The sequence below is a fragment of the Felis catus genome, chromosome B1 (assembly GCF_018350175.1).
Source record: "Felis catus isolate Fca126 chromosome B1, F.catus_Fca126_mat1.0, whole genome shotgun sequence".
In the NCBI taxonomy this organism is placed as follows: Eukaryota; Metazoa; Chordata; class Mammalia; order Carnivora; family Felidae; genus Felis; species Felis catus.
Genome location: NC_058371.1, coordinates 96,761,303 through 96,786,758, shown reverse-complemented (window position 1 = coordinate 96,786,758; position 25,456 = coordinate 96,761,303). Strand labels below are relative to the sequence as shown.

At 36.7% G+C, this 25,456-nt stretch overlaps 1 protein-coding gene across 2 annotated transcripts in view; it reads left to right on the top strand.

The window, feature by feature from the left end:
• The first annotated feature begins 353 nt into the window (after nt 1–353).
• Nucleotides 354–25,456, top strand: part of HSPA4L (heat shock protein family A (Hsp70) member 4 like) — a 50,768-nt gene continuing 25,665 nt past the window's right edge. Inside the window, exons 1-10 of one of the 2 annotated variants that reach the window (XM_004001096.6) lie at nt 354–449; nt 1,110–1,307; nt 13,583–13,640; nt 15,362–15,502; nt 17,452–17,574; nt 21,191–21,290; nt 21,645–21,778; nt 23,839–24,083; nt 24,228–24,304; nt 24,916–25,067. In XM_004001096.6, the coding sequence (XP_004001145.1) occupies nt 1,201–1,307; nt 13,583–13,640; nt 15,362–15,502; nt 17,452–17,574; nt 21,191–21,290; nt 21,645–21,778; nt 23,839–24,083; nt 24,228–24,304; nt 24,916–25,067 (1,137 nt within the window). In that variant the 5' untranslated portion in view covers nt 354–449; nt 1,110–1,200. Of the gene's footprint in view, nt 450–799; nt 948–1,109; nt 1,308–13,582; nt 13,641–15,361; nt 15,503–17,451; nt 17,575–21,190; nt 21,291–21,644; nt 21,779–23,838; nt 24,084–24,227; nt 24,305–24,915; nt 25,068–25,456 lie in introns of those variants that run through there. The other variant, XM_019828991.3, reaches the window with a different exon arrangement.

The window sequence follows — 25,456 nt, the reverse complement described above, 5'->3', positions numbered from 1 at the left end:
ACAAGTTTGCCTGGTGTCATAGTGACACACAGCCGTAAGGTCACTTTCCTGTAATACTGGTTTTCAGAGGTGAGGGTTAGTGGAGGAGACCGCATCTTTATGATAGTGTAAAGAAGCTACATGAAGGGAAAGTTGTCAGTGCGCTCTTGTTTCTTGGCCTAAGTTTGTTCTTTGGCATTGCAGGCCCTGGTAAGCAAAAATAAAACCCTAAAATTTGTTCAGCTGCTTTCACACAAGAAACTGCAGCTAGTGAAATGAAAAGGACTCCTTTCTCCCCCGCCCCGGGAACGGCAGCGCCCCTGGAGGCAGGTGAGACGAGGGGACCGCCGTGCGGCACAATGGGCGCCACCTCACAGAGCCAGGCGCGGCGCGCGGCAGGACCTCGCGGCCAGACTGCGAGCGCAGTGGGCTGGAGACACATGGGCCCCACGGGGCGGCGAGGCCGACGGGTGGGTGCTCTGGCTGTGGGTAGCCCTTCTGTGGGAAAGAGAGAGGAGGCGGCGCCAGGCCAGCGCCTTCCGGCCTGCGCTACCGACTTCGGGCAAGCCTGGGCATTATCCAACCACTGTAATTAGGCGTGCGCCTAGTTGCCAAAACAACCCAAAAGGGGTGCTTCAAAACACGCCGGCAAAGCGCGGGGCCGGGAGACTGCCTCTTACCTAGCCCACCCGCAGTGCTCCCAGCTGCCGCGCGATGGCGAGCAAACTGCCTTCGCTTCCCCTCCTCTCCTCCCTGATCCTCCCCGATCCTACCCGCTCCGCCTTCTCCCTCCCACTCCCGGCTGCCTCAGCCGCCTCCATTTTCCAGATCTTTCTCGAACCCGCAGCTCCTCGGGCAGCCGTTGCCCGAGTACTGACGGAAGGGGCCGAAGTCTAGGCGGGGAGCAGCCTCGGGCGCGGAGAGGAGACTCGCGCACCTCCCTGGCTGCCGAGCGCGCAGGCGCAGACGTATGTAACTGCCGGTTGGAGGCGGCCGAACCGCAGTGGAGAGAGATCTAGGCGGCGGAGGCAGCGGCCAGGGAGGCCTTCATCTCCGCCGCTGCTCCCCTACGTACTGTCCTAGATTTAATGCGTAGTGACTTCGGGTTGTTTTTCCTTTGCTTCTCTTAGGAGTCCCAATTCCTGGAGCAAGAGCTCAGAAGAGGACGCTGTTCCCGCACAAGAGGCTTCAGCACAAGCACCCCGACGATTAGGAGGCGGGATGTCTGTGGTTGGCATTGACCTCGGCTTTCTCAACTGCTACATCGCTGTAGCAAGGAGTGGCGGCATCGAGACCATCGCCAATGAGTACAGCGACAGGTGTACCCCGTAAGTGTCTTGGCTTGATCATAACCCCAACCCTAACAAACGTTTACTCCAGACCCTACGACGTGGTCCTGCCTGCTGGTTTCTTCTGATGCGCGCCGAACCTTGTGATGACAGGTGCAGCCCATCAACTGCAATCTCTAGAGACCGCAGGTTGGCGGGCCCAGGTGGGAGTCGGACTGCAAACCTGCTTTTCCTTCAAGGACAAGGGCCTTAACTCGCATAGTTCTCGAATCACCATTCTGTAACCACACACGCCCCCATTACCCCTTCCCCGCCTCTGTTCCCCAGGCCTGCTTAGTTTTGGGGGGTTGGTGCGGAACCATCTCGATATCCTGAACGAATTTCTGAAAAGATGTCTGGTTACCTTTAGTGGGGTTTGCCTGAGATTATCGGCTGCGGGCGGGCAATTCCCATTAGCTGAGTAAAGAATTCGTTCTTTCTGCCCTTTCTCCTTTCCCCGTGTCTTTCTGCGTGACAGCTTTCAGAAAAGTAAGAAATAAAAACTTAGACTGCACACATCAGAAAGATGAGTTGCAGCGTCATCTGGCATTTATTTATGAGAAGTTGTTAAGGTGTGCGGCGTTTTCCCCCAATGCCCTTGAAAATTCGGGGTAATCGAGCCGATTTCCAGTGGCGTATTGTTAATGATGCATTAATAGCGAGGGAGTGAGGGATGGGAGTTGTTGGCCTCCTGTGTTGGTAATGTTAGTCTGTTAACGGAAAGCGGTGCAGCTAGAACCTATCAAAAGCGTATTTGTGCAGAATGAATTGTAGAAGGATCAGGAGGCTGTCCTGTATAAACATGACTGTGGAGTGATTCTTTTATGAACAGTTGATGAAAGACTTAGGAGTGGCATTATGTCACGGAAACATGTTTCCACATGTTCCATTGTTTCTCTCTTCTGCGAAGTTTGTTGGCAAAGGATAATTAGACAAAGAATAATTAAGACAGGAATATGAAAAACTAGCCTTTTATTGTTGGCTCCTGTTTCCCGTAGTTTTATGAACAAACCAACTGTTCATATCTTTCTGTGGAAAAGTAAACATTAATTAGACTCTCCAAAATGTAATATTTATGTAAATATAAGACTAATCTTAAGATCAGTGTTAAACTAACCCTTTAAAATGATAAAATTACTATACTTTTATGAATAATTAAAAAATGTCAAGGAGATGTTGAAGAGTAGCTTACTTGAAGCAGTGTGTGCTTTGGTTTCTTTCAAGAATATTCCAAAGGGTTTTATACCATCTTATTCTAGATACATTTATTATATTCTGTGCATGTACATCCATGTAAAATTTGTATGTTTAAATTCTCAGATATGAGCATAGTACTGTTACAATGCTTGCTTCATTTTACATCTTTTTCCAACCTTTATGCACAATGAGAGGCTGAGGCAGTAGTTGTGAACTCATTTATGACTTCATGTCTGCCAGATCTTGTTTAGCACCACAACAGATACAGGCTGCCAGAAAAGAACCAGTAAATTCCACTGTCCTCTTTCAGCAGAGTAGAGGTTTAATGGGGACAGTCTCTGGCTTCAGGGACTTAGCCCGTGGAAAAAAAGTGACGGGTAGGATGAACATTCCCCTAATCCTTAAAGCCTTATCCTAAAAGATCAGAAACTGGAACTGTAAGACGTACTGTATTTCCGGGTTCAGATATCTTAGTAGTGAGTCCATGACCCTCTAAAGAACCTGGCCAGACTTAACAGACAGGGTGTTCTTTAAAAATTAGGGTGCTCATTTTCATGTTCTAGAAGTCTCTTTACTACTATTCTTAAGCACATTGGCTAATTCTGTGTGGCTGAGATTTAATATGATATTTCTGATCTGTGTGTAAGAGCCACTACTAATATCTAGAATGAACCAAATCCAAATGAGAAAATCGGTCAGGTGGAAGTTTTGTATTCTTAGCTTGCATCAGCAACTCTGTCCTTCTTTTTCATGGCTGTGTACTGTTATTCAGGATCTTTTGTTGCTGAACTAATACATCACTGTAGTTTGTTTTTACACTGTATTTACTGTGGAGCTTAAATTATTGAGTGAAAACATAGCTTTTCCAGATACCTGGACCTTTATTTATTGAATACTTATCTTGCAAAAAGCATAGCTATTAGATAACCTGTAACTTTTCTGAAACGCTACAGTATTTAATGATACATATAAATTAGCTCTTCAAAAACTTTTTTTTCTATATTCCAGTTGCTGACACCAAGGTAGTGAGACATAGGTATTTCCAGAAAGAGGAAAGGAAAGAATTTCTTGCAGAAAGAAGAAGGAAGTGTTCCATTTAAGTTAGTTCGTTTTGGCATTTATACTTTTTTACGTTCGTTTCATTAACAGACTTGATTATGTATGTATACATGGGAAGCTCCCGTGTATAAACCAAGAAGGACGGTTTAATGGAAAAGATAATTAAGTTTTGGCCTACAATTAAAGGACCAAGAACAAGTAATTTAACCTGTTCTTCAGATTCCCCTTCTGTAAAGATGGAATGCTTGTACTCGCTGCTCTTCTCCTCTTGTGCATAAACTGAAGAGGGAGAAGGAAATTAACATGCATAAGTTAGAGGAAAAAATTAATTTGAGAACATTTTCATATTTAAAACAAGTACACATAATAGTACATGTTCATTGTGGAAATACAGGCACATTATGGGGCGCCTGGGTGGCTCAGTCGGTTAAGCTTTCGACTTCTGCTTAGGTCATGATTTCACAGTCCATGGGTTTGAGCCCCACACTGGGCTCTGTGCTGACAGCTCAGAGCCTGGAGCCTGCTTTGTTTTCTGTGTCTCCTCTCTCTGCCCCTGCCCTGCTCGCACTGTCTGTCTCTCAAAAATAAATAAACATTAAAAAAAATTAAAAAATAAAAGAAGTACAGGCACATTAAAAGACAAAAGTAAGAATTGTAATTCGTCCATCCAGAAATAAAACTTAGAGTATTTTCTCTGTGTTTCAAGGATAGATTATAGCCTGTTGGGTAACCTCTTTCTATGTAAAACATATTTCTATACCATTAGTTTCAGTGTTTGTATAATCATTTCTTTAATCCATCCCTTTTTGGACATTGAGGACATTTTTTAATAAGCCATACTGCAGTAGCTATTTTGGAACTAAATTTTTTAACCTTTAATTCCTTCAGATTCTTAGAAGTAGGATTACTGAGTATGCACATTTTTAGATAAGTTTGTATTATTCAATTAAGCATATAGATGTGGGGATTGGAATTTCTATCCCAGGCTTAATTATATCAAAGTGATTAGTTTCTTACAGGGGAAAAGAAAACTGCAGCCAAGAATCTTCATTCACTATTAGATTAAAGCACGTAATCAGCTAAAACACGCTGCCTTTGTTGATAATAGTGATTGCCATGTGCCAAGCATTGGGCTTCCATTGTTATACACGCTACATCAATTCTCTGAGTTTGGTAGTACTAGCTTTTTTTTGCCGAGAACTTGTAAGCAATGGAATGGATTCAGTTTCAGGCCTCTTTGACCCCAGAACCTCAGTGTCCTCCATTATCCATTGGCCTAAGGATTGTATATCCATATTAACATAATGAGGAATAACGAGCACATTATTTGGCTGAGAAGCATCTTTGCTCTAATATCAATAAATTCATCAATTTTTGGCTAGTTTCTAAGAAATACTGTTTTAAAATGCTTTAATAGGCTTTTAAGTTATTTTAAGAACATGTAAAAAATCTTATTTCGTTTAAAAAATTCATAAAATTATACAACACAAAATATGTTAGTACAAGCATATGGGGGAAAGCAGTACGGAAGACAATAAACTACAAACAATGCATATTTCTTGTGAGTAGAATTAAGGAAGATGTGCTTTTAATACATATACTATAATGTTTTGAATTTTTATGAACCTATTTTACAATAAGGAAAAGTGAAACTATTTCAAGAAATTTTTGTTAAGTGTAGTTTATATAAATTCTATATGATCAGAGTTCGTATTTTGTTTTTTGGTTTTCTGTCTTCCTTTTTCCCTATTTCCCTTTATCAGTGTATGAATAATCCGAAAATGTAGCAATATGTTACTTATATGTTACATTGAGGCATCCTTTTCAATGTACACACGTAGAAATCATTTACTTTGGGGTATTAAAAATAAACAGTTTTATACGTAGGACATGCCAAACTCCAGAGGTTAATGGTAGATAGTTGGGTAGGAAGACTTTTTATGATGATAGCAGTTGTTGGGGATTGGGAGGGAGGGGAGGCTTTTACATTTTATTTAAATACTCTTTGTACCATATGAATTGGCTTTGTATGTTTTACTATGAGCTTATGTTAACTTTGATTAAAAATATTTTAAATGCAAACCAGAAAGTAAATTTCCTTTGTCTTTTCCCAACCACCTAGTAAACTTCAGTGTGTACGTTTCTAGGTTTATTACAAATGTATGAATATGCATACATAACTGGGATGTTTTTCTATTTGTTTTTTAACAAAAGTAGAATTACATAATATTTTGTAATATTTTTTTCAGAATATAGTGTGGACATCTCAAACTTGGGCATTTGGGTCTAATTTACCTCATTTAAAAAAATTTTTATAAGAAAGTTCTTATTAAATTTCCAGTTAATGTACAGTGTAATATTAGTTTCAGGTGTACAATTCAGTGATTCAGCACTTCCATGCAACACCCAGCGCTCATCACAACTCTTAATCCCCATCATCTATTTAATCCATCCCCCCCACCCACCTCCCCTCTGGTAACCCATCGGTTTCTTCTTTGTAGTTAAGAATCTGTTTCTTGGTTTGCCTCTTTTTTTTCTCTTATGCTCATTTGTTTTGTTTCTTAAATTCCACATATGAGTGAAATCATAACGGTATTTGTCTTTCTCTGACTGACTTGCTTAACATAATACTCTCTAGCTCCTTTGGGTAAATACCTGCTAGTGCAATTGCTGGGTCATAGGGAAGTTCTATTTTTAACTTTTTGAAGAACCTCCATACTGTTTTTCAGAGTGGCTGCACCAGTTTGCATTCCCACCAACAATGCAAGAGGGGTCCCCTTTCTCCACATCCCCTCCAACACCTATTGTTTCTTGTGTTGTTGATTTTAGCTATCCTGACCTAATTTATTTAAATGGCTGTACAGCATTCCATTGATGCACTACATTAGTGGACATTTCAAATTGTTATTTTGGTGTTGACAAAAACAAAAATTCAATGAATACCTTCCTTTTTTTGTTTTTAATTGTGCTGAGAGAAGTGGAAAGGCAGATGGCTCATACATTAGCATGGCCAAAGCTAGGACTGTAAAATTTTTTACTATGAATATTTTCTATGATAAAATGAGTCTCTAGTTATTGCCTTGAATTTGTGGGTGAGAAATTCTGAAAAGTTTCTAGAAGGCAAGGAATGATAAGTACAAATTACATATTATCTATTGTGAGTTTAAGGTGTTTAACATGCTATTGGTAGTCTTTAGTATGTATGTGGTCACTACAATACAGATTAATCAGCATAGCTGTGTTCTGATAAAGCTTTGTTTACAAAAACAGGTGGCAAATGATAATTTGCAAATCCCTTGTCTAGGCATTCGTAGTTGAAAGAACTTTAAAATTATTGTGCATTGCTATTTAGAATTTGACCTGTTGAATTTTAAGATAATCAGCTTTTCAGTTAAATATATCTTATTTAATATGACTAATTAGCTTTTTAAATATGTCTTCCTATGTATAGTTGACCCGTGAACAATATGGGTTTGAACTGTGCACGTCCCCACTTAATGTGGACTTTTTTTTGACAAATACAGTACACTACCATGAATATATTTTTTCTTTCCTATAATTTTCTTAATATTTCTTTTTCTCTAGCTTAATGTAAGAATACAGTGTTTAATACATATAACACACAATATGTGTTAATCAGTTGTTACCACTAAGGCAGTAGGTTATTAGTAGTTAAGTGGGGAGTCAAAAATTATACATGGATTTTCAACTGTGCAGTGATTCAGCACCCCTAACTCCCTCATTGTTCAAGAGTCAACTGTAAGTGTTCATGTGATTTCTGTTAATAGTTTCAAGTTGTGAACCAATTTATTTATGAACTAGGCACATATACTAAAAGCATTTGGAATTAAATTTTTATTTTTTATATGTTAAAAATTTTTTATCCGTTGACCATATGGAAAGACTGGAAAGTTTTTGTTATTACTAAATCATATATGCCTAGGAGTCTTATTTTTCTAAGTAGCAAGCTAGAAAGCAAATGGCAACCATAAGTTCTTTTGAGAACATTCCTCCCCCATTTCCTTCTAGGGCAGTTTTTTTTTTTCCAGATAGTTAACCTTGGGAAATAATAACCAGATGTTTTCTTTACAGCAAAACTTCTCAGATCTGTTAATTTGTTTATAGGCATTGAAACATTCCAAGGAAAGAATGTTTTCCTCAATTTATTTGAACCTCCAAGGAATTATATTCCACAGAACAGTATTTGGAAAATGATGCTATAAAGCAGTGGTTCTCAGTTGGAGATTTTGCCTCTTAGGGTACATCTGACAATATCTAAAGATGCATTTTTGGTTGTCTGTCTGGGAGTGAGGAGTTGGGGGGATGGGGGAAGGGTGCTACTGCCATCTCAGGAGCCCCTGATTTAAACCAGTTGATTGCCCTCTCGTATCATCATTAATTCAGCCATTGTTTTCTTAGCATGCGCTTGATAATAATTGTGATCTTAGGGGAATTGGCAAGGGAAAGCTGAAAATTTTTTAAATAGGGCTGTTTTTTAAACCAAAGTGGTAAAATCAAGAGGCTTTGAATTCTTAGTGGAGATTGACAAAGAAGTAAACAAATTTAAAGAGTATGGACCTCTTAGGTGAGAATGAGAAGTCTCATAGTCTGTTGACAGTATGTGTTTTCCCCAACCTGATTGGTTTTGGCCTTATAAAAATAGACTTTATAAGAGAGAAAGAAAGTTAATCTTTAGTTTTAAGGGAAGATACAAATACAGCTTTCTTAAAGTAACACCTGTCATTTGGTTTTTATACCCTTCCTTTGTTGAAAGTGACATAGGACATTTAGTGACATAGGACATTTAGACATTGTTTGTTTAGAATTTTTGGCATTCTCTGAGAATCTGGGACTACTGCTAGGGTGGCAATATCACATTGGAAATTAAAGATTTAAGGGGCACGGTGCCTGGGTGGCTCAGTCAGTTAAGCGTCCGACTTCCCCTCAGGTCATGATCTCACAGTCCAGGAGTTCGAGCCCCTCGTCAGGCTCTGTGCTGACAGCTCCGGAGCCTGGAGCCTGCTTCAGATTCTGTGTCTCCCTCTCTCTGACCCTCCCCCTTTCATGCTCTGTTTCTCTCTGTTCTCAAAAATAAACAAACATTAAAAAAATAAATTTTAAAAAATAAAGATTTAAGGGGCATCGTAAACCCTGTATTTTTTTGTTTGATTTTAGGTATAAAATGGAATTTCTAAAGAGTTGAAATAAACCATAGAAAGTATAATATAAATAAATTATTGCGGTATACGTTTGGGTAAACTATTGAATATTAAACTCTTGAAACTACTTTATAAAAACACTTATGTAGGCTGAAGTGTGGTATAATGTGTTTATTTCCCTTGGTGTTAGTAAAGTCAGGTAAAAGTTTTGAGAGATACTAGGTATTTTTATTTTTCTGAAAATATTTAGCAAGTATTTGTTTAATGATTGCATTCAAAAATCTTTTTGAAAGAAATTGAAGGAATTTGAAGCCTTTTAGCTATGTGAGGAAGGTTTTCTGCATATGGTAACTGGGTATTTTCAAGCTATAACATTAAATTGTTTCAACTTTAAAGTTGTCTTTTAACTTCAGAGAATAATAATGGAAACTCACTGTTCAGTTTTTCTGTGAAGTGGTATGTGTGCAGCATAGTTCAAAGAATCTAGCACTTACTAAATTATAGTTGAATCAATGTTATTTGACACTAGTGTTCTAACAGAAGGTAAGTTCTTAAAAATCAACTGAATAAGATTTTTGGTACACTCAAGTGATGGTAGCCTAGTATTGAGAAAATTTAAATGTTCATAAGTGTGTCCAAATAGTGGAATTGAGAGAAAGACAGATTATAATAAAGTAGTCTAAGAGATGGCAAATCCATATTTTCTCTGATGAACTGAAGGATGGAATGCCAACCATCCACATAGATAACCATATTGGGTATGCAAAATCTCTTCTTTGGGGACTATGTTGAACTGAATTATTTGGAAGATGATTTGCTTGGATGTCTCAAATGTACCTCAATCTCAGCATATCCAAATTAGCACTCGTGATGGTCCATCCTCAAACCTGTTCTTCTCACAGTGTTTTCTGGCTCATTAAATGGCACCCTCTGGGGGCATCTGGGTGGCTGAGTCAGTTGGGCATCCACAACTTTGGCTCAGGTCATGATCTCGCAGTTTGTGAGTTCGAGCCCTGTGTCGGGTTCTGTGCTGACGGCTCAGAGGCTGGAGACTGTTTTGGATTCTGTGTCTCCCTCTCTTTCTGCCCCTTCCTCGCTTGCATTCTCTCTCTCTCTCTCTCTCTCTCTCTCTCTCAAAAATAACATTAAAAAAAATTTTTTTTTTTTAAATGGCACCACTCTCTACCCTCGTATCCAAATGAGAAACCTAGACATTAGTCTTGATACTTGCCTCTTCAGAGCTCTTACCTGTTTTGGCACTGTTCAGTAAAAATATTAGCCACATGCATAAATGTTCTAGTAGTTACATTAAAAAGATAACAGGTGAGGGGCGCCTGGGTGGCGCAGTCGGTTAAGCGTCCGACTTCAGCCAGGTCATGATCTCGCGGTCCGTGACTTCGAGCCCCGCGTCGGGCTCTGGGCTGATGGCTCAGAGCCTGGAGCCTGTTTCCAATTCTGTGTCTCCCTCTCTCTCTGCCCCTCCCCCGTTCATGCTCTGCCTCTCTCTGTCCCAAAAATAAATAAACGTTGAAAAAAAATTAAAAAAAAAAAAGATAACAGGTGAAATTAATTTTAATATATTTGATTTAATTCTATATATCCAGAGTCTTATTTCCGTATTTTAAAATCAATGAGATATTTTATATTCCTTTTTATTGTTTTTAATTTTTTTTTTTTAATGTTTGTTTATTTTTGAGACAGAGACAGAGCGTGAACAGGGGAGGGGCAGAGAGAGAGGGAGACAAAGAACTTGAAACAGGCTCCAGGCTCTGAGCTGTCAGCACAGAGCCTGACACGGAGCTAGAACCCACGAACTGTGAGATCATGACCTGAGCCGAAGTCGGATGCTTAACCGACTGAGCCAGCCAGGTGCCCCTATATTCCTTTTTAAATATTACATCTTCAAAGTCCAGAGTATGTTTTCGCACCTAAAATAAGTACATTTCAAATCATACCAGTCACATCACATGTGACTGGTGGCTACCATATTGGACAGTGAAGATACAGTCTGTCACCAAGTCCTTTGAGTTTTACCTCCTAAGTATCTCTTAATTCCTTCTCCCCCTGTCTCAACTGCCATCACCCTGAATAAAGATTACTGGTAACTTCTAGCCTTTGTCCCATCAGGTCACACTGTGGCCAAAATGATCTCTGCCAAATCTCCTTTACTTCCACCCCCTTATCATTTACTCTTCCTCCAAATCTCATCATTTCCTTGGGTAAGCCTTTCCTGATCCTCCTCCTCTAGGTCAATTCTGTTACCTACTGTTTTTTTTTTTGTTTTTTAAGTTTGTTCATTTATTTTGAGAGAGACAGAGACAGTGCTAGCAGAGGGAGGGAGAGAGGGAGAGAGGGAGAGGGAGAATCCCAAGCAGGCTCTGCACTGTTAGCACAGAGCCTGATGCAGAGCTCAAACTCACAAACCTCGAGATCAAAACCTGAGCCTAAACTAAGAGTTAGACATTTAACCAACTGAGCCAGACAGGCACCCCTGTTATGTACTCTCATAGCACTATGTATACCTTCTGTTGTAGCACCTAGTTTACTTTCCTTTGTGAGTCTATAGCACTTGTAAGTTCCAAGAGCCAAAACCACGATTTTTCCCCCTCTAACAAGAGTGCCAGGCATAATTACTCAACCAGAAAATGTTAAATTAACTAAGTGAACTTAACTGCCCTCCTTTAAAATGCAGTAGTCCCCAATGTAACAGTGTATTGTTCAACCCTTAAACACTGTACTGGGGGGCACCTGGCTGGCTCAGTTGGTTAAGCATCTGACTTTGGCTCAGGTCATGATCTCACAGTTCGTGGGTTTGAGCCCCATGTTGGGCTCTGTTCTGACAGCTCATAGCCTGGAGCCTGCTTTGGATTCTGTGTCTCCTTGTGTTTCTGTCCCTCCGCTGCTTATACTCTCTGTCTCAAAAATAAATGTTTAAAAAAACAACAACAACACTGTTCTGGAATTTTTTCCTCTTTTTTTTTTTTTTTTTGTCTTACATATGGGTAAGAAATGTTCTCTTCATTGTTCAGAAGACTTTAATGAATTCCCTTTACCTACTGAAATAAATTTCAAATTTATAATTTGTCATTTGAGGCCTTGTATAATCTAATCCTGAAAGTATCTATCACAATGTCAAATGAAACTGCCAAGTTGTATTCCCCCTAGTCTCTAAATACGCATTACCCTTAGGAGCCATCTTTCTATTCATTCAATAAGTGTCTTTAGTATATTGCCAGATAATGATCAAAGCCAGTACTATACAGTAGAACTTTGTATTCTACTGTATATCTTCTTTGTTCTGTGTGTATTCTGTTCTCTGTATACCCACCGGCCACTTATACCTGTTAAGCCCTTGAAAGTTCGCTCTTGAGCACTTAAAATGTGAATAATGTTGAGGAACTGAATTTTTTATTTTGGTTAAACTTTACTAGCCACACATATAGCTAATGGCTGCCATATTGGATAGTGGAGATCAAGGGAATGGGGCACGCATTATCTGCCCTCATGGAGTTCATGCCCTATCATGTGGCGATATAGTCAGTAAATAAATTGTATCAGATGGTGATACATTTTGCAGGAAAATAAAATTGGGTAAACAGAGGAGATGTATATGTTTGGGAGGAGCAGAAAATGTTATTTATAGAAGATAGGAAAGATGTTAATTATAAGCTGATGTTTGAGCAGAGACCTGAAAAAAGTGAGAGTGAGTGCAAGCCATATGGGTGTATTTAGAAGTGTTCCAGAAATAGAGGACAGCATTACAAAGGACCTGAGGAAGAAGTGTGCTTGCCCTATTCTAGAAATAACAAGGAGACCAGTGTACCTAGATTGAAGCTACAGGGTAGAGCAGCCAAGGACCAGACCAGAAAGGACTTTATTGGCTGTTGGGGACACTTAAGCTTTTGCTTTGTGAGACAAGACACCATTGGAGGATTTTCAGCAGGGGAATTTCATGACCTTAGTCTTTAAATGGATCACTCTGGTTATCATATTGAGAATAGATGTATACTTACATACCAGAAATGTCCTTTTGAACAAGACAGATGGCTATTAAAATGTTTTGTCTTTTAAATCTTAATTCACAAATCACCTCTTTTACTTGCTTTTCCTAAGCCTAATCATATAGAAGTAATTATTCTTTTTTGTTAGTGTATCACAGTTCTATATGTTGATTTTTTTCAGTAAACTATAAATTCTCCAGCGGCAGTGATGGTAGCTAGTATGCCCACAATGCTTGTAAATATTTATTGGTTGAGTGAATAATTACCTGTAATTACAACTAAAATCATAGAAACACTTTCTTGAATTTTAACATGAAATAATATTTTGATGAAAATATTGCTCTACATTTGCCTTAGAATTATATCTAAATACAGTAATAAAAAATTAGCAGTGATAGTGTTCAAAGCATTGTCTATATTCATTTAATCCTCACACAACTCTGTGAGTAGGTATTATTATCATCATTATCTTCCAGATGGGAAACGGAGACAAATAATGGTTAGGTGATTTCTACAAGATTATAGAGCCTGGATTTAGATTCATTCAACCTGGCCTTAGTGAACTCAGTTAATTTTTTTAGTAGGTCATAACCAGTAGAATTTGAAAAATAATTTTGGGGGCCAACATAGCATCCCCAGTATTAGCATTTATTCTGAAAATTCTAACCTTTATTCTGACCACTGTTCCATTACTTATGAAACAAAAATATGCAAAATTCTGATGTTCATTAATCTATTTTTAGAATATACATGATTATGTTAATCCATTTAATTCATTTTTTCATAAGGAGAAGCAGAATAATGGCATATTAATGTAAACCTACACTGAAAATAAACTTTGTGTTTTTCTCCCGTTTAGGGCCTGTATATCTTTGGGATCGAGAACTCGAGCCATTGGAAATGCAGCTAAGAGCCAGGTAAATTGTTAATGTAGATGTTTTGACTTACAGGAAGAATTAATGGAATCTTGGTAATTAAGCTTCCACTTTATGTAGTTAAGAGTGAAAAAAGAGGAAGGGAAATTGGACAGACCTTGATGTCTTTGTATTTTAATAGATATATTTTGCTTTGGGGGTTGCAAAATATTTCTTAAATTTTATTAAAAAGAAACAAAAGCCTTTTTAGAATTGTGAAGTTAGGATGTTGCTATCCTATGACACCACTTTTTCCCTGTATGGTCACTTTTCTATGAGGTGGTATCCTATCTAGTATATACACTTCAATAAGTAAGTGATGTCTTACTGCAAAAAGAAGGTAGGAAAGATGGAAGAACTAATTTCCAGAGTAACCCAATGTAGCTACTTTACATGGAATCAGTTTAAGTATTCATATTTCTAGGCTTCTGAAGTGTTTGTAAGTGGAACATTTACTTTTAATATTCCTTATTACAGGTTCATTTTCCTTGGACTTTATTTCCCTAAACCAAAAGCCCTTAACAATTACTTCTTACATTTTAATGTGTACCTGGGTTTTTTCCTCATAAAATAACTTTAATGGGACTTTTTTCCCTCATGACTTTGTAGGAGTAATTAACTCCTTTATCTAGGAATTTCTGCTTAAGATTTTGTCAAGGTTGTCTTCTAATTGGCCTATATATGAAACTGTTTATCTTCTCTTCCACTTTCATACTGTATGTAAACAAATGTTGAGTTTGTTTCAAAATGACTTCTTCACTAAAGTTTACATTTCATATTCTGTTTGATCTTCTAAGTTGTATGATTGATATCAGAGTCTCTGAAGAAAGCAAACTAAAGTTATTCCTGTAAAGAGACCAATGTGGTAATTGAGCATCCCTGTAGCATTTATCTCGTAATTGAAGAGCAAGATCTATTTGGCTTTAACTAAGAGGACAACAACTGGATCTCAGTAATATTCTATAGTTTGCACTACATGTTCTAGTTAAGAAAAAATTACTTTCCTAAAATATAAGCCATTTACAAATTAAGACACTTTAATTTAGCATCATGCTCCATAAAAGAAGTTTAAATTTACTAGCCTTGGAGCAGTTCTCAACAATGAGAAATTTCACAGAGAAGAAAAGAAAAATGGTGCAATAAGGAACACAGTTTCAATAAAAACACAGTAATGAAAGTGGAAGGAAATAAAAAGTACTAATTCACTTAAAGCAAAAGTGTTGAGGGAAACCATAGAGATGAGTTGTAGATTGATTTTCACTGTATTATTTGAAAACCTTTACACTTTTGTTCTTTCTTTTTTGAAAACATTAATTTTGAGTCTACGTTCCTAGGATAGGATAATTTGAGGGGCAATAGTTAAGATGCATACATTCTTTAAAAATTTTATTTTATTTTTGAGAGAGAGAGCATGAGCGGGGAAGAGGGGCAGAGGGAGAGACAGTCTTAAGGAGCCCTATGCAGGGCTCAATTGCAGAACCCTGGGATTGTGACCTGAGCCAAAATCAAGAGAATCCGATGCTCAACCACCTGAGCCATCCAGGCACCCCTAAGGTGCATACATTCTTACTGTATAATTTTACTAGTAGCTGGAAGGCAGATAAATGAATGATTGTGTGTAATTCTAAACTTAAATGTGTAGAATTGGTGGTTTAAAAGTATAGCATAGTGTTCATTTTGCATTCATTAAGTAATTGATAAAGAAAAGTGTTTACTGTCAACAGATAGTCACGAATGTAAGAAATACAATTCATGGCTTCAAAAAGCTTCATGGGCGATCATTTGATGATCCCATTGTGCAAACTGAAAGGATCAGGCTTCCTTATGAGCTGCAGAAGATGCCTAATGGAAGTGCAGGAGTTAAGGTAAGCTTTATATTCCCAGAGTACAAACATTTAAATTCAAGAAAACAAATATAATATTTCCTATTTGTAATTTAACTTTTTTTGTCTGGACACAGTACACACGTACCAAGGTATAGACAGTTTTTGTTGTAATCTTTAGTGAGTGCAAAAAAATTCTAATTAGATAACCTTTTAAATCCAAACAGTACTTTTATTGTCAAGAAAAAATGATCATTATTTGGAGAACTTTTAGAAGTGAACTGTTTTCAATTTCAAGTGATAAAGGCAGAGGCATAAGTGATTTAGAAAAATAGACCCCAAAGCTATATTAATTGCTGTATTGAAGCAAACTTCTTCAAAGTGAGAGATGGATTCTTGGTTTTTAATTCTACATCCCGAGACAGTAAGTTATACATTGGTTAACAAAACATGTTTCTGTTGATTTTTCAAAAACTAACAAAATACCTCAAAACACATAGAGTTACCATGTGACCCAGCATTTTCACTTAGTTGTATACACCAGAGAATTGAATGATATGTGCACACAAAAACTTGTACATGATTATTCACAATAGCATTATTCGTAATAGCCAAAAAGTGGGAACAACCCAAGTGTTCATCAGCTGTTGAGTGGATAAAGAAAATGTACCTATACAATGGAATATTATTTAGCCATAAGATGGAGTGAAGTACTGACACATAATTCATACAGATGAATATGGCACAAAATATAACACTTACACATAGATTGTGCTACTTGAGAGAGAAGCTCTTCGTAACTCTTCGAGTTTAGTGTTGTTTTTAAATTTTTTTTTTTTAACGTTTATTTTTGAGACAGAGACAGAGCATGAACAGGCGAGGGTCAGAGAGAGGGAGACACAGAATCTGAAGCAGGCTCCAGGCTCTGAGCTGTCAGCACAGAGCCCGACGCGGGGCTAGAACTCACGGACTGCGAGATCATGACCTGAGCCGAAGTCGGCCGCTTAACCGACTGAGCCACCCAGGCGCCCCCGGAGTTTAGTGTTAATAGAGTAAAATTTTGTTCACTAAGGAAACAAGTTACAGGACAGTTTTTTTCTCTGTAACTGTAGTTATTATATGGGTTCCAAGGTAGCTTTTTATTGCTTATAAATTTATTATTTTTAAAGGGTTTGATTACTTAAAGCTGTACGTCTTCCAGTATTCCTTTGTTAAGCACTGTAAAGTTTCCTTTCGTGTGCTTAAATGCAGCCTACTCTTAAACCTATGTATAAGATGAAGTAGTTATTTGGTCTAAAAAAATAGTAAAAATTTCATATATATATCTCTAATATTTAATTTTATTTTCTAATATTTAATTTATTTACTCCCAGAAACTTTGGAATAATACATACTTTATCTTTTTTTTTTAAGTTTAATGATTTGAGAGAGAGAGAGAAAAAAAAAAAAATCCCAAGCAGGCTCCACACTGTCAGTGCAGAGTCAAGCAATGGGGCTCAAACTCACAAACTGTGAGATCATGATGACCTGAGCCGAAATTGAGTCAGATGCTCAACCGACTGGGCCACCCAGGCATCCCTCTTTTATTTTATTTTTTTTTAATAAGAAATTTTCTTTTTCCTTCCTTTCCCTAAAATTGTAAAAGGAAAGCTTTCATTTTAAGCCCAGGAAGAGTTCTGACTTTCAAAAGAAAGATTATTTGATCTTTTTCTTATTCATTATGTGCTTGGAAAGTGAATAAAAATTGCTTTTGTGAGAGGTGGGGATCTAACACAGGAAGACATTTTTGAAAACAATTTGTTTAATATAATCTGTATAAGGCACTTGAACTTTAGAAATAAGAGGTTGTAATATTAGAATAATCTTTTCAGAATATAACTTCTGTGGGCAAAGACTACCTTTTTTCACTTTTGTTTATCCATCATGTATAGAGTAGATGTACATGTTGGATGAATAAATGACTTAATAAATATCTCAACTTGTGGTTTTAGGTGCGGTACCTAGAAGAAGAGAGACCTTTTGCAATTGAGCAAGTTACTGGAATGCTGTTGGCCAAACTTAAAGAGACTTCAGAAAATGCTTTGAAGAAACCAGTGGCTGACTGTGTGATTTCAGTAAGTTTTACTTCAATAATGAATACTTTTAAATCACACTTTCCAATATATGAATTTTATGTTGAAATATTTTTCTTCCCTTTTCTTTACTCTTATTTAGTAAATAATCTATTCTTTTAAAAAAAATTTTTTTTTTATGTTTATTTTTGAGAGGCAGAGAGACAGAGTATGAATGGGGGAGGGGAAGAGAGAGAGGGAGACACAGAATCCAAAGCAGGCTCTAGGCTCTGAGCTGTCAGGCCAGAGCCCGACGTGGGGCTTGAACCCACACACTGTGAGATCATGACCTGAGCGCAAGTTGGACACTCAACCGACTGAGCCACCCAGGCGTACCATAAATAATCTAAATCCATTTTTATTTTTATATTTTAAAAAGCCCACCTTATTTGATAAAGTTTAGGATTGAGTTTCCCCTAAATTCCATTGTGATAATCAGCGAATCTTAAAAAAAACCTATGTATGTGATTAGTGACTGCTATACCTGTCCCACTTATCCCTAAGAATCTTTCCTGGTCGCCATTAACTTCTCACCTGTAGGGATCTTAACATTTTATGGCAAAGTTGAAAATTTCCAGCTAGGTATTTGAGATAATATATGTTCTGTATCAGAAAGAAAAATTCTTTTTTAAAAAAATTGGATTTATTTAACATGTTATACTTTCAGAAATTTTGACATGCTTACACAAAACCATCATCAATCACTATCAGTATAATAAATACTTATCACTCCCCAGAATTCCCTTGTGCCTTCCTTAAAAGAACAATTGTTTACAGATAAGGCGTGCAACATGATGCTTTGACACACATACACATAGTGAAATGATAATGATTACTGCAGTTGAGCTAATTAACATACCCATCTCGTGTAGTTTTTTTTTGTTTTGTATTTGGTTTTTTGGTGGCAAGAACACCTGAGATGTACTTTATTAACAGATTTCCAATATACAATAACAGTATTACTAACTTTAGACACCATGGGCTGTACATTAGATTTCTAGAATATATTCATTCTATATAACTGAAACTTTGTACTCTTTGGCCAGTATCTCCCCATTTCCTCCACCTCCTAGGTCATAACCACCACTCTACTCTCTGCTTCTGTGAATTCAACTTTTGTAGATTCCACATGTAAGTGAGATCATGTATATTTTTCAGAAAGAAAAGGTCTTTTTTAAGGGATTTCTTCAAACATTTCATCATTTACTCTATCCCTTGAGATCCTATTATATATTGATAACTTTTTTAAGTTACTTGTCATCACCTAAATGTGAATGTATTCTTAATACTATTAACTTTCACTATAAAAGTTCAAGAGTCTCATGTTACCAGAAAAAAAGAACCAGATTATGAACTCTTCAGTGAATTTAGTAATTAGATTTTTTATAGGGATTTAGAACTTTTTTGAGAGAAAAATAATGGAGCTTAGTATTTCGTTTTCCAGCCACTTAGTAATAGCAAATAATAGTTTACCATTGGCCAGGCACTGTTACAGGCACTTAATGTGTATTAACTCATTTAATCCTCAGAACTACTCTGTGAGGGTAGGATTTTTTTTTTTAATATTTTTTTAATGTTTGTTTATTTTGACAGAGACTGTGTGAGCAGGGGAGGGGCAGAGAGAGAGGGAGACACAGAATCTGAAGCAGGCTCCAGGCTCTGAGCTTTCAGCGCAAAGCCCTATGTGGGGCTCGGACTCATGAATATCATGAGATTATGACCTGAGCCAAAGTTGAACACTTAACCAACTGAGCCACCCAAGCACCCACAGGATAGGATATTTTTAACTCTAGTTGTACAGGTGAAGAAACTGAAACACAGAGATGTTAACTTGCCCCAAATCAACAGAGCTGATAAGTGGTAGAGCCAGAAATCAAACCCAGATAGTTCATTCCCAGGCCTCTGCTTATAATTTTTCCATTACATTGCCACTTGAAAGTATGCATCAAAGTGGTATCAGTTTTAAAAATCCATCTTAAATTCAAATCCATCCCTATTAACTATACTTGATAACATTTTCACATCAGAAATTAGCGTCAGAAGAGAACATTATGAACTTCTCAGCCATTATTTACTTGTAGTTGATGCAGTAGACCCATTGTGAACTGCACCAGGGGAAGTATTTTCTGCTTTATGCACTACTATATCCCTAAGTGGCTAGAAAAGTACCTAGTACGTAAGTGCTCCATGAGTATTAAATGAAGCCTGTGTTATAATTTAGATTTTTGTCAGAAGGATAATACCAAAATTAGGATAAACAAGTTTATTGAAATTCAAGTTCTTTTCCTGTTGTTAATAGGAGTTAAATGAAATTTCTAACTTCATAAAGCAATAAAATTGGAGGAGACAATTTACTTAAAATTGGAAGAGCCCCAAGTCATTTTGTACATGAGTATACTTAATTAGCTTCTTAGAAATCTGTCTGTAGACACAAATCAAAGAGCTTCTTAGTTTGATAGAACTAGGTAAATCTTTTTAATGTTTACTTATTTTGAGACACAGAATAAGAGACACAGAGCAAGGCACAGAGCAAGCACGGGAGGGGCAGCAAGAGAGGGAGAAAGAAAATTCCAAGCAGGCTCTGAGGTGTCAGTGCAGAGCTTGAACGAAGGAACCATGAGATCATAAGCCAAAATCAAGAGTCAGATGCTTAACCGACTGAGCCACCCAGGAACCCCTAGAACTATGTAAATCTTAACTATAAATTTGAGTTTCAGTTTATGTTTTAATAGTAATATAGTTAATGTTTTCTGTTGATTTTAAAAGAAACGTGGGGCGCCTGGGTGGCGCAGTCAGTTAAGTGTCCGACTTCAGCCAGGTCACGATCTCACGGTCCGTGAGTTCGAGCCCCGCGTCAGGCTCTGGGCTGATGGCTCAGAGCCTGGAGCCTGTTTCCGATTCTGTGTCTCCCTCTCTCTCTGCCCCTCCCCTGTTCATGCTCTGTCTCTCTCTGTCCCAAAAATAAATAAACGTTGAAAAAAAAAAATTTAAAAGAAACGTATGTTCCTTGTAAATCTCCTGCAGTATAGTTCCCCACTCCTTTTGAGATCATAGCCATTGTAAACCTTTGGGTATTGTATTTTTCTGAGTAGCCTATACCTATACAAAAATCATGCTACACATGTCCTTTTTTCTAATGTAGTATAGATACTGTTCCATGACAATTCATATCTGCCTGATTCTAACAGCCACGTAGGATTCCATTATATGGATTTACCATGATGTAGTTAATCAGTCTCGTTTTAATAGTCTTGGGTTTTCAGCCTTTCATTGTTAAAGATGAACCAACTTATTTTTTTTCATAGAGCCAACCAACACAAGAAGGATTTATTGAACATATTTGGAAACACTGCATTATTCCATCTTATTAATTGCTTTAAATTTGTGTTCATACTTTAGGTCAACACTTGATAGTATAGAAATTGCCAAACTTTAAAAAAAAGAAAGAAAGAAAACTAGTATTTTTTTCTTGTTTATTTAAACTAGTATTTTTTTCTTATTAGAACACCATTCTTTGCCTTAAGCTGTAAATTTTATTACATTTATTTTACATTTTTAATTGATGAAATGTTTAAAATCTGTTACATCAAACTAATATATTAGTGTTTTAAAATACCAGATTCCTAGCTTTTTCACTGATGCTGAGAGAAGATCTGTGATGGCTGCAGCCCAGGTTGCAGGTTTAAATTGTTTAAGGTTGATGAATGAAACTACAGCAGGTGAGCACTTTGGAATTTAAAATCACTGTCAGAAAAATACCGTTCTAGTTTTTTCTAATTAATATAAAACATTTCTCTTTCTTTTAACTCTATTATGTACTAGTTCCTGTAACCTTTTGTTTAGGAGTACAGTATTTTGGCAGAAGTTAAACATGTCTTCTGTTCGCAATAAGAATCATCTATGTTACAGAGTTATGGGTAGAAAAGAAATAAAAATCAAGTGATGAAAAGTTAATTTACCTTGAAATTAATATTTATATTCTGTGTGTTAAAGTGCAACATCAAAGTGACTTATATCTTGTTTTCACGTGATTGCTATCTTGACATTAACCTAATTTCTTTGTTCTTACACAGTGGCACTAGCATATGGAATTTATAAACAGGATCTTCCCCCATTAGATGAGAAACCAAGAAATGTAATATTTATTGATATGGGACATTCTGCCTACCAGGTCTCGGTTTGTGCTTTTAACAAAGGAAAACTTAAAGTAAGTAAATAAATGATTTGCTATGTATTAAGTTTAATGGTTAAGAGCATGTAAGACTATATAGAGAACCTTAGTGCGTGAGTTTAAATCCTGGCTCTGCCACTTAAAAATTGTGACCTTGAGCAAGTTACTAACCTCCTTAAATCTCAGCCTCTACACTTAAGGGGATAGTACCAGGAATTTCCTCAGAATTTTTGAGGACAAATGAGTTAATATATATAAAATGCTTAGAATGTCATAGAGTAGATCCTGTAATATGTATTGGCTATTTTTATTGTCAAGGTGTTAAGCAGCTATCAGGGAGCATTAAGTACACCCTATCCATAAATACATTTAGGAAACACTTTCTAAAATGATTCTCTTTGTTTTTCTAAACCTTCCTATCCAAGAGTTTTAATCATAAGTTCCTGTAGTGTGCCATTGTTTAGTTCTAGTGCTTACCATTTTATAGTTTGTATTTATTTTTTAGATGTTTAATTTTTGAGAGAGTGTGCATGCACACGAGTGGGGAAGGGGGGGGTGGAGAGAGAGAGAGAGAGAGGATCGAGAGAGGATCCTAAGCGGGCTCTGCACTGACGACAGAGAGCCCTATGCGGGCTTGAACTCACAAACTGTGAGATCATAACCTGAGCCAAAGTCAGATGCTTAACCAACTGAGCTACCCAGACACCCCTCTATTTGATTTTATATTCATTTTTATGTTGATTATCTTATCCATACTTAAGTTCTTGTTCTCTCTCTCTCTCTCCATTTATTCACATGTATAGAATTTACTTAGAAGATGAACTGCTTTGGGTTATCCAACACCTTTTAGAGCCTTTTGTCTCATAGTTTATAGTAACATCCTTGTAAAAACTTGAGAAAACTCAAGGGAAATGACTCATAATGAATTAGTAAATTAGTTTAATCTTTGGTATTTAGTCTTGAATTTTAACTGAAGAACATTTGCTTTCCGTTTTGGTATATACCATAGAGTAGCCATATTGTGGCCCTTCTGTCCAGGAGGATGCACATTGGCACAAGTCACATACCAACACAGTTTTGGATTTAATTCGGGGTAGTTCTGGACCTAGCGAGAAGTCTTTCCATGGATTCTCCATGCTAGTCTGTGGGATGACCTCTCAATGAGATTATACTTAAAACCTTCTGTAGGGTTTACTGTTGTTCTACCACATATTCTTGTGAGAAAAACCTGATGAACCACATCAGCAGTGGAGTTCTATTTTTTTACTGGTGACTAGCATAAGTAGTCATTTTTGCCCTCTATCCTCAGGAGAGCCACTAGATGTCTTGCTCCTGTGTTTTCAGTAGTTATAACGTTGAAGTTCTGTGACTTGTCTGCTCCTCTTCCATCCATCTGCTATATTATTATATCAAATTCTTGTCTTTCCTCTTTTTTTCTATTTTATTTTTTTGGTCTTTCATGTATTTTTTTGTTCCTTCTATATTTTTATTTAAAAAATTGGTTTTTGTTTTTGTTTTTTTTAATAGTAGGCAGAAAGCCTAATTCCTGACCTGTAAATTGACCAATTGTAGTATTTTAGATTTAATCTTTTTTTTTTTTTTTTAAGATTTATTTTTAAGTAATCTCTACACTCAGTGTGGGGCTTGAACTCACAACCCTCGGATAGGAGCCAGGCACCCCTAGATTGAATCTTTGGATTGGTTTTTCTTGGCTATTTTCTTATGGTTACATGTGTAGGACTCTTTGCTTGCTCTCTTAAACTTGGTTTTTGGCCTACCTGTTGAGTGCATTGTAGAACCAACAGATGTGAGATAATGAAATTTTAATTATTGTAATAACTCCGTTATTTCAGAAATAGAATTATAATTATGATATATGGATCTACAACCCAAAGCAGATAATTCAGAGTGGGTGAGTATGTTGGCTAAATATAAGTGATAATTAGCATAAGTGATAGGAAGTTTTGACAGCTGTGATTTTTGACAAGTGCTTTGGTTTTATTTTAATTTTAAAAGGTGTTTTCTTTTTGTTTTTTGTCTTTTTGTGAAAGCATTTATATTTCTGAAAATTCAGTTCTGGTGTTTTGATTAAATAGGTCTTGGCTACCACTTTTGATCCATATTTGGGTGGCAGGAACTTTGATGAGGCTTTAGTAGACTACTTCTGTGAGGAGTTCAAGACCAAATATAAGATAAATGTGAAAGAAAATTCTCGGGCCTTATTGCGCTTATATCAGGAATGTGAAAAACTGAAGAAGCTAATGAGTGCAAATGCATCAGATCTTCCACTGAACATTGAGTGTTTCATGAATGACCTTGATGTTTCTAGTAAAATGAACAGGTACCATGTATGTTTTCAATTTAAATAAAGTGTTGGCTACTTTTATGTTTAGATCATGTCTGATTTTTTTTCATTCTGTAATTTTAGAAGATATACTTGTTTTTTGTATCCCAAAATGATGAATTTTATTTCATTTTCCCCCAGGGCTCAGTTTGAACAATTATGTGCTTCCCTCTTCACCAGGGTTGAGCCACCATTAAAAGCAGTAATGGAACAAGCTAGTAAGTGTAAATTACTAGATTAACCATCAAAATTGTATTATGGCATTAACTCACTTTAATGGGGTAAGAAATGGTAAAAGCAATTAAAACTTCATTTGTTTTTTGAAGATTTGTATTTCTCATTTTACAGAGGAAAATGGCAATATGAATCTGGGCTTATGAGAGCAACTCCTGGCTCATGTTCTAGTTTGCATCATAAGTCTAATACTAGTTATATTTGGAGGTGTTTACATGTAAGCATATAGTGAAGTCTAAGATGAAAATAAAATGTAGAAAGAGAACATGATTGCTTTTTGTTAAGGTTTTTTGGTAATCAGTACCTTCTGTGGGTATTTGTGAGGTAGAAGTTAATAAAATTGAAGAGCCCATGAGGTACTTGTCTGTTCTTAATGTCATCTGTCATCTGGACCAAGTGCAGTGGCTGACACATGGATATTATTACTTATTAATCTTTGCCTTTTTCCAAAATTTGTTTTTATCTTCTTTCCATTTAGTCTTGTTTTGAGCAAATAAGATATCTACTTAAAAAAAAAAAAAGTACTTTCCAAGGGCTTTGTTCATATTTTTATAAAGACTATCTTATTCTCAATTAAAAACATTTTGTTTTTCAGACTTGCAACGTGAGGACATAAGTAGTATAGAAATTGTAGGGGGAGCAACACGAATTCCTGCCGTGAAAGAACAAATCACTAAGTTCTTTCTTAAAGACATAAGTACCACGTTAAATGCTGATGAGGCTGTTGCCAGAGGATGTGCATTACAGGTATGATTATTAATCCTTTTTTTAGAATGTATATTTTGCCAGAAATGTGATTTTTTTTAGAATGTATATTTTGCCAGAAATGTGATGACAGGCCTAAGGGGACCCTTTGTATTATCTGTTCCAACCATTTGTCAGGCTAAAAATATATTGAAATTATTTCTGATAAATAAGACTTGTGTCTTTCCAATTTATGTTTTTAAACTGTCCTAGGACAGTATGTCTGTACTGTAGTGTAAGAACATTTACTTTATGATTCTTGTAATTATTCCCATTTAAAATTCTTTTTTGAGATTTAAAAATATTTTATATTTTTGTAAGGTCATAAAAAGTACTCTGACACTTGTAAATTTTAACTAGCTGTTACCAAAAGACAATTTTAAAAACATAAT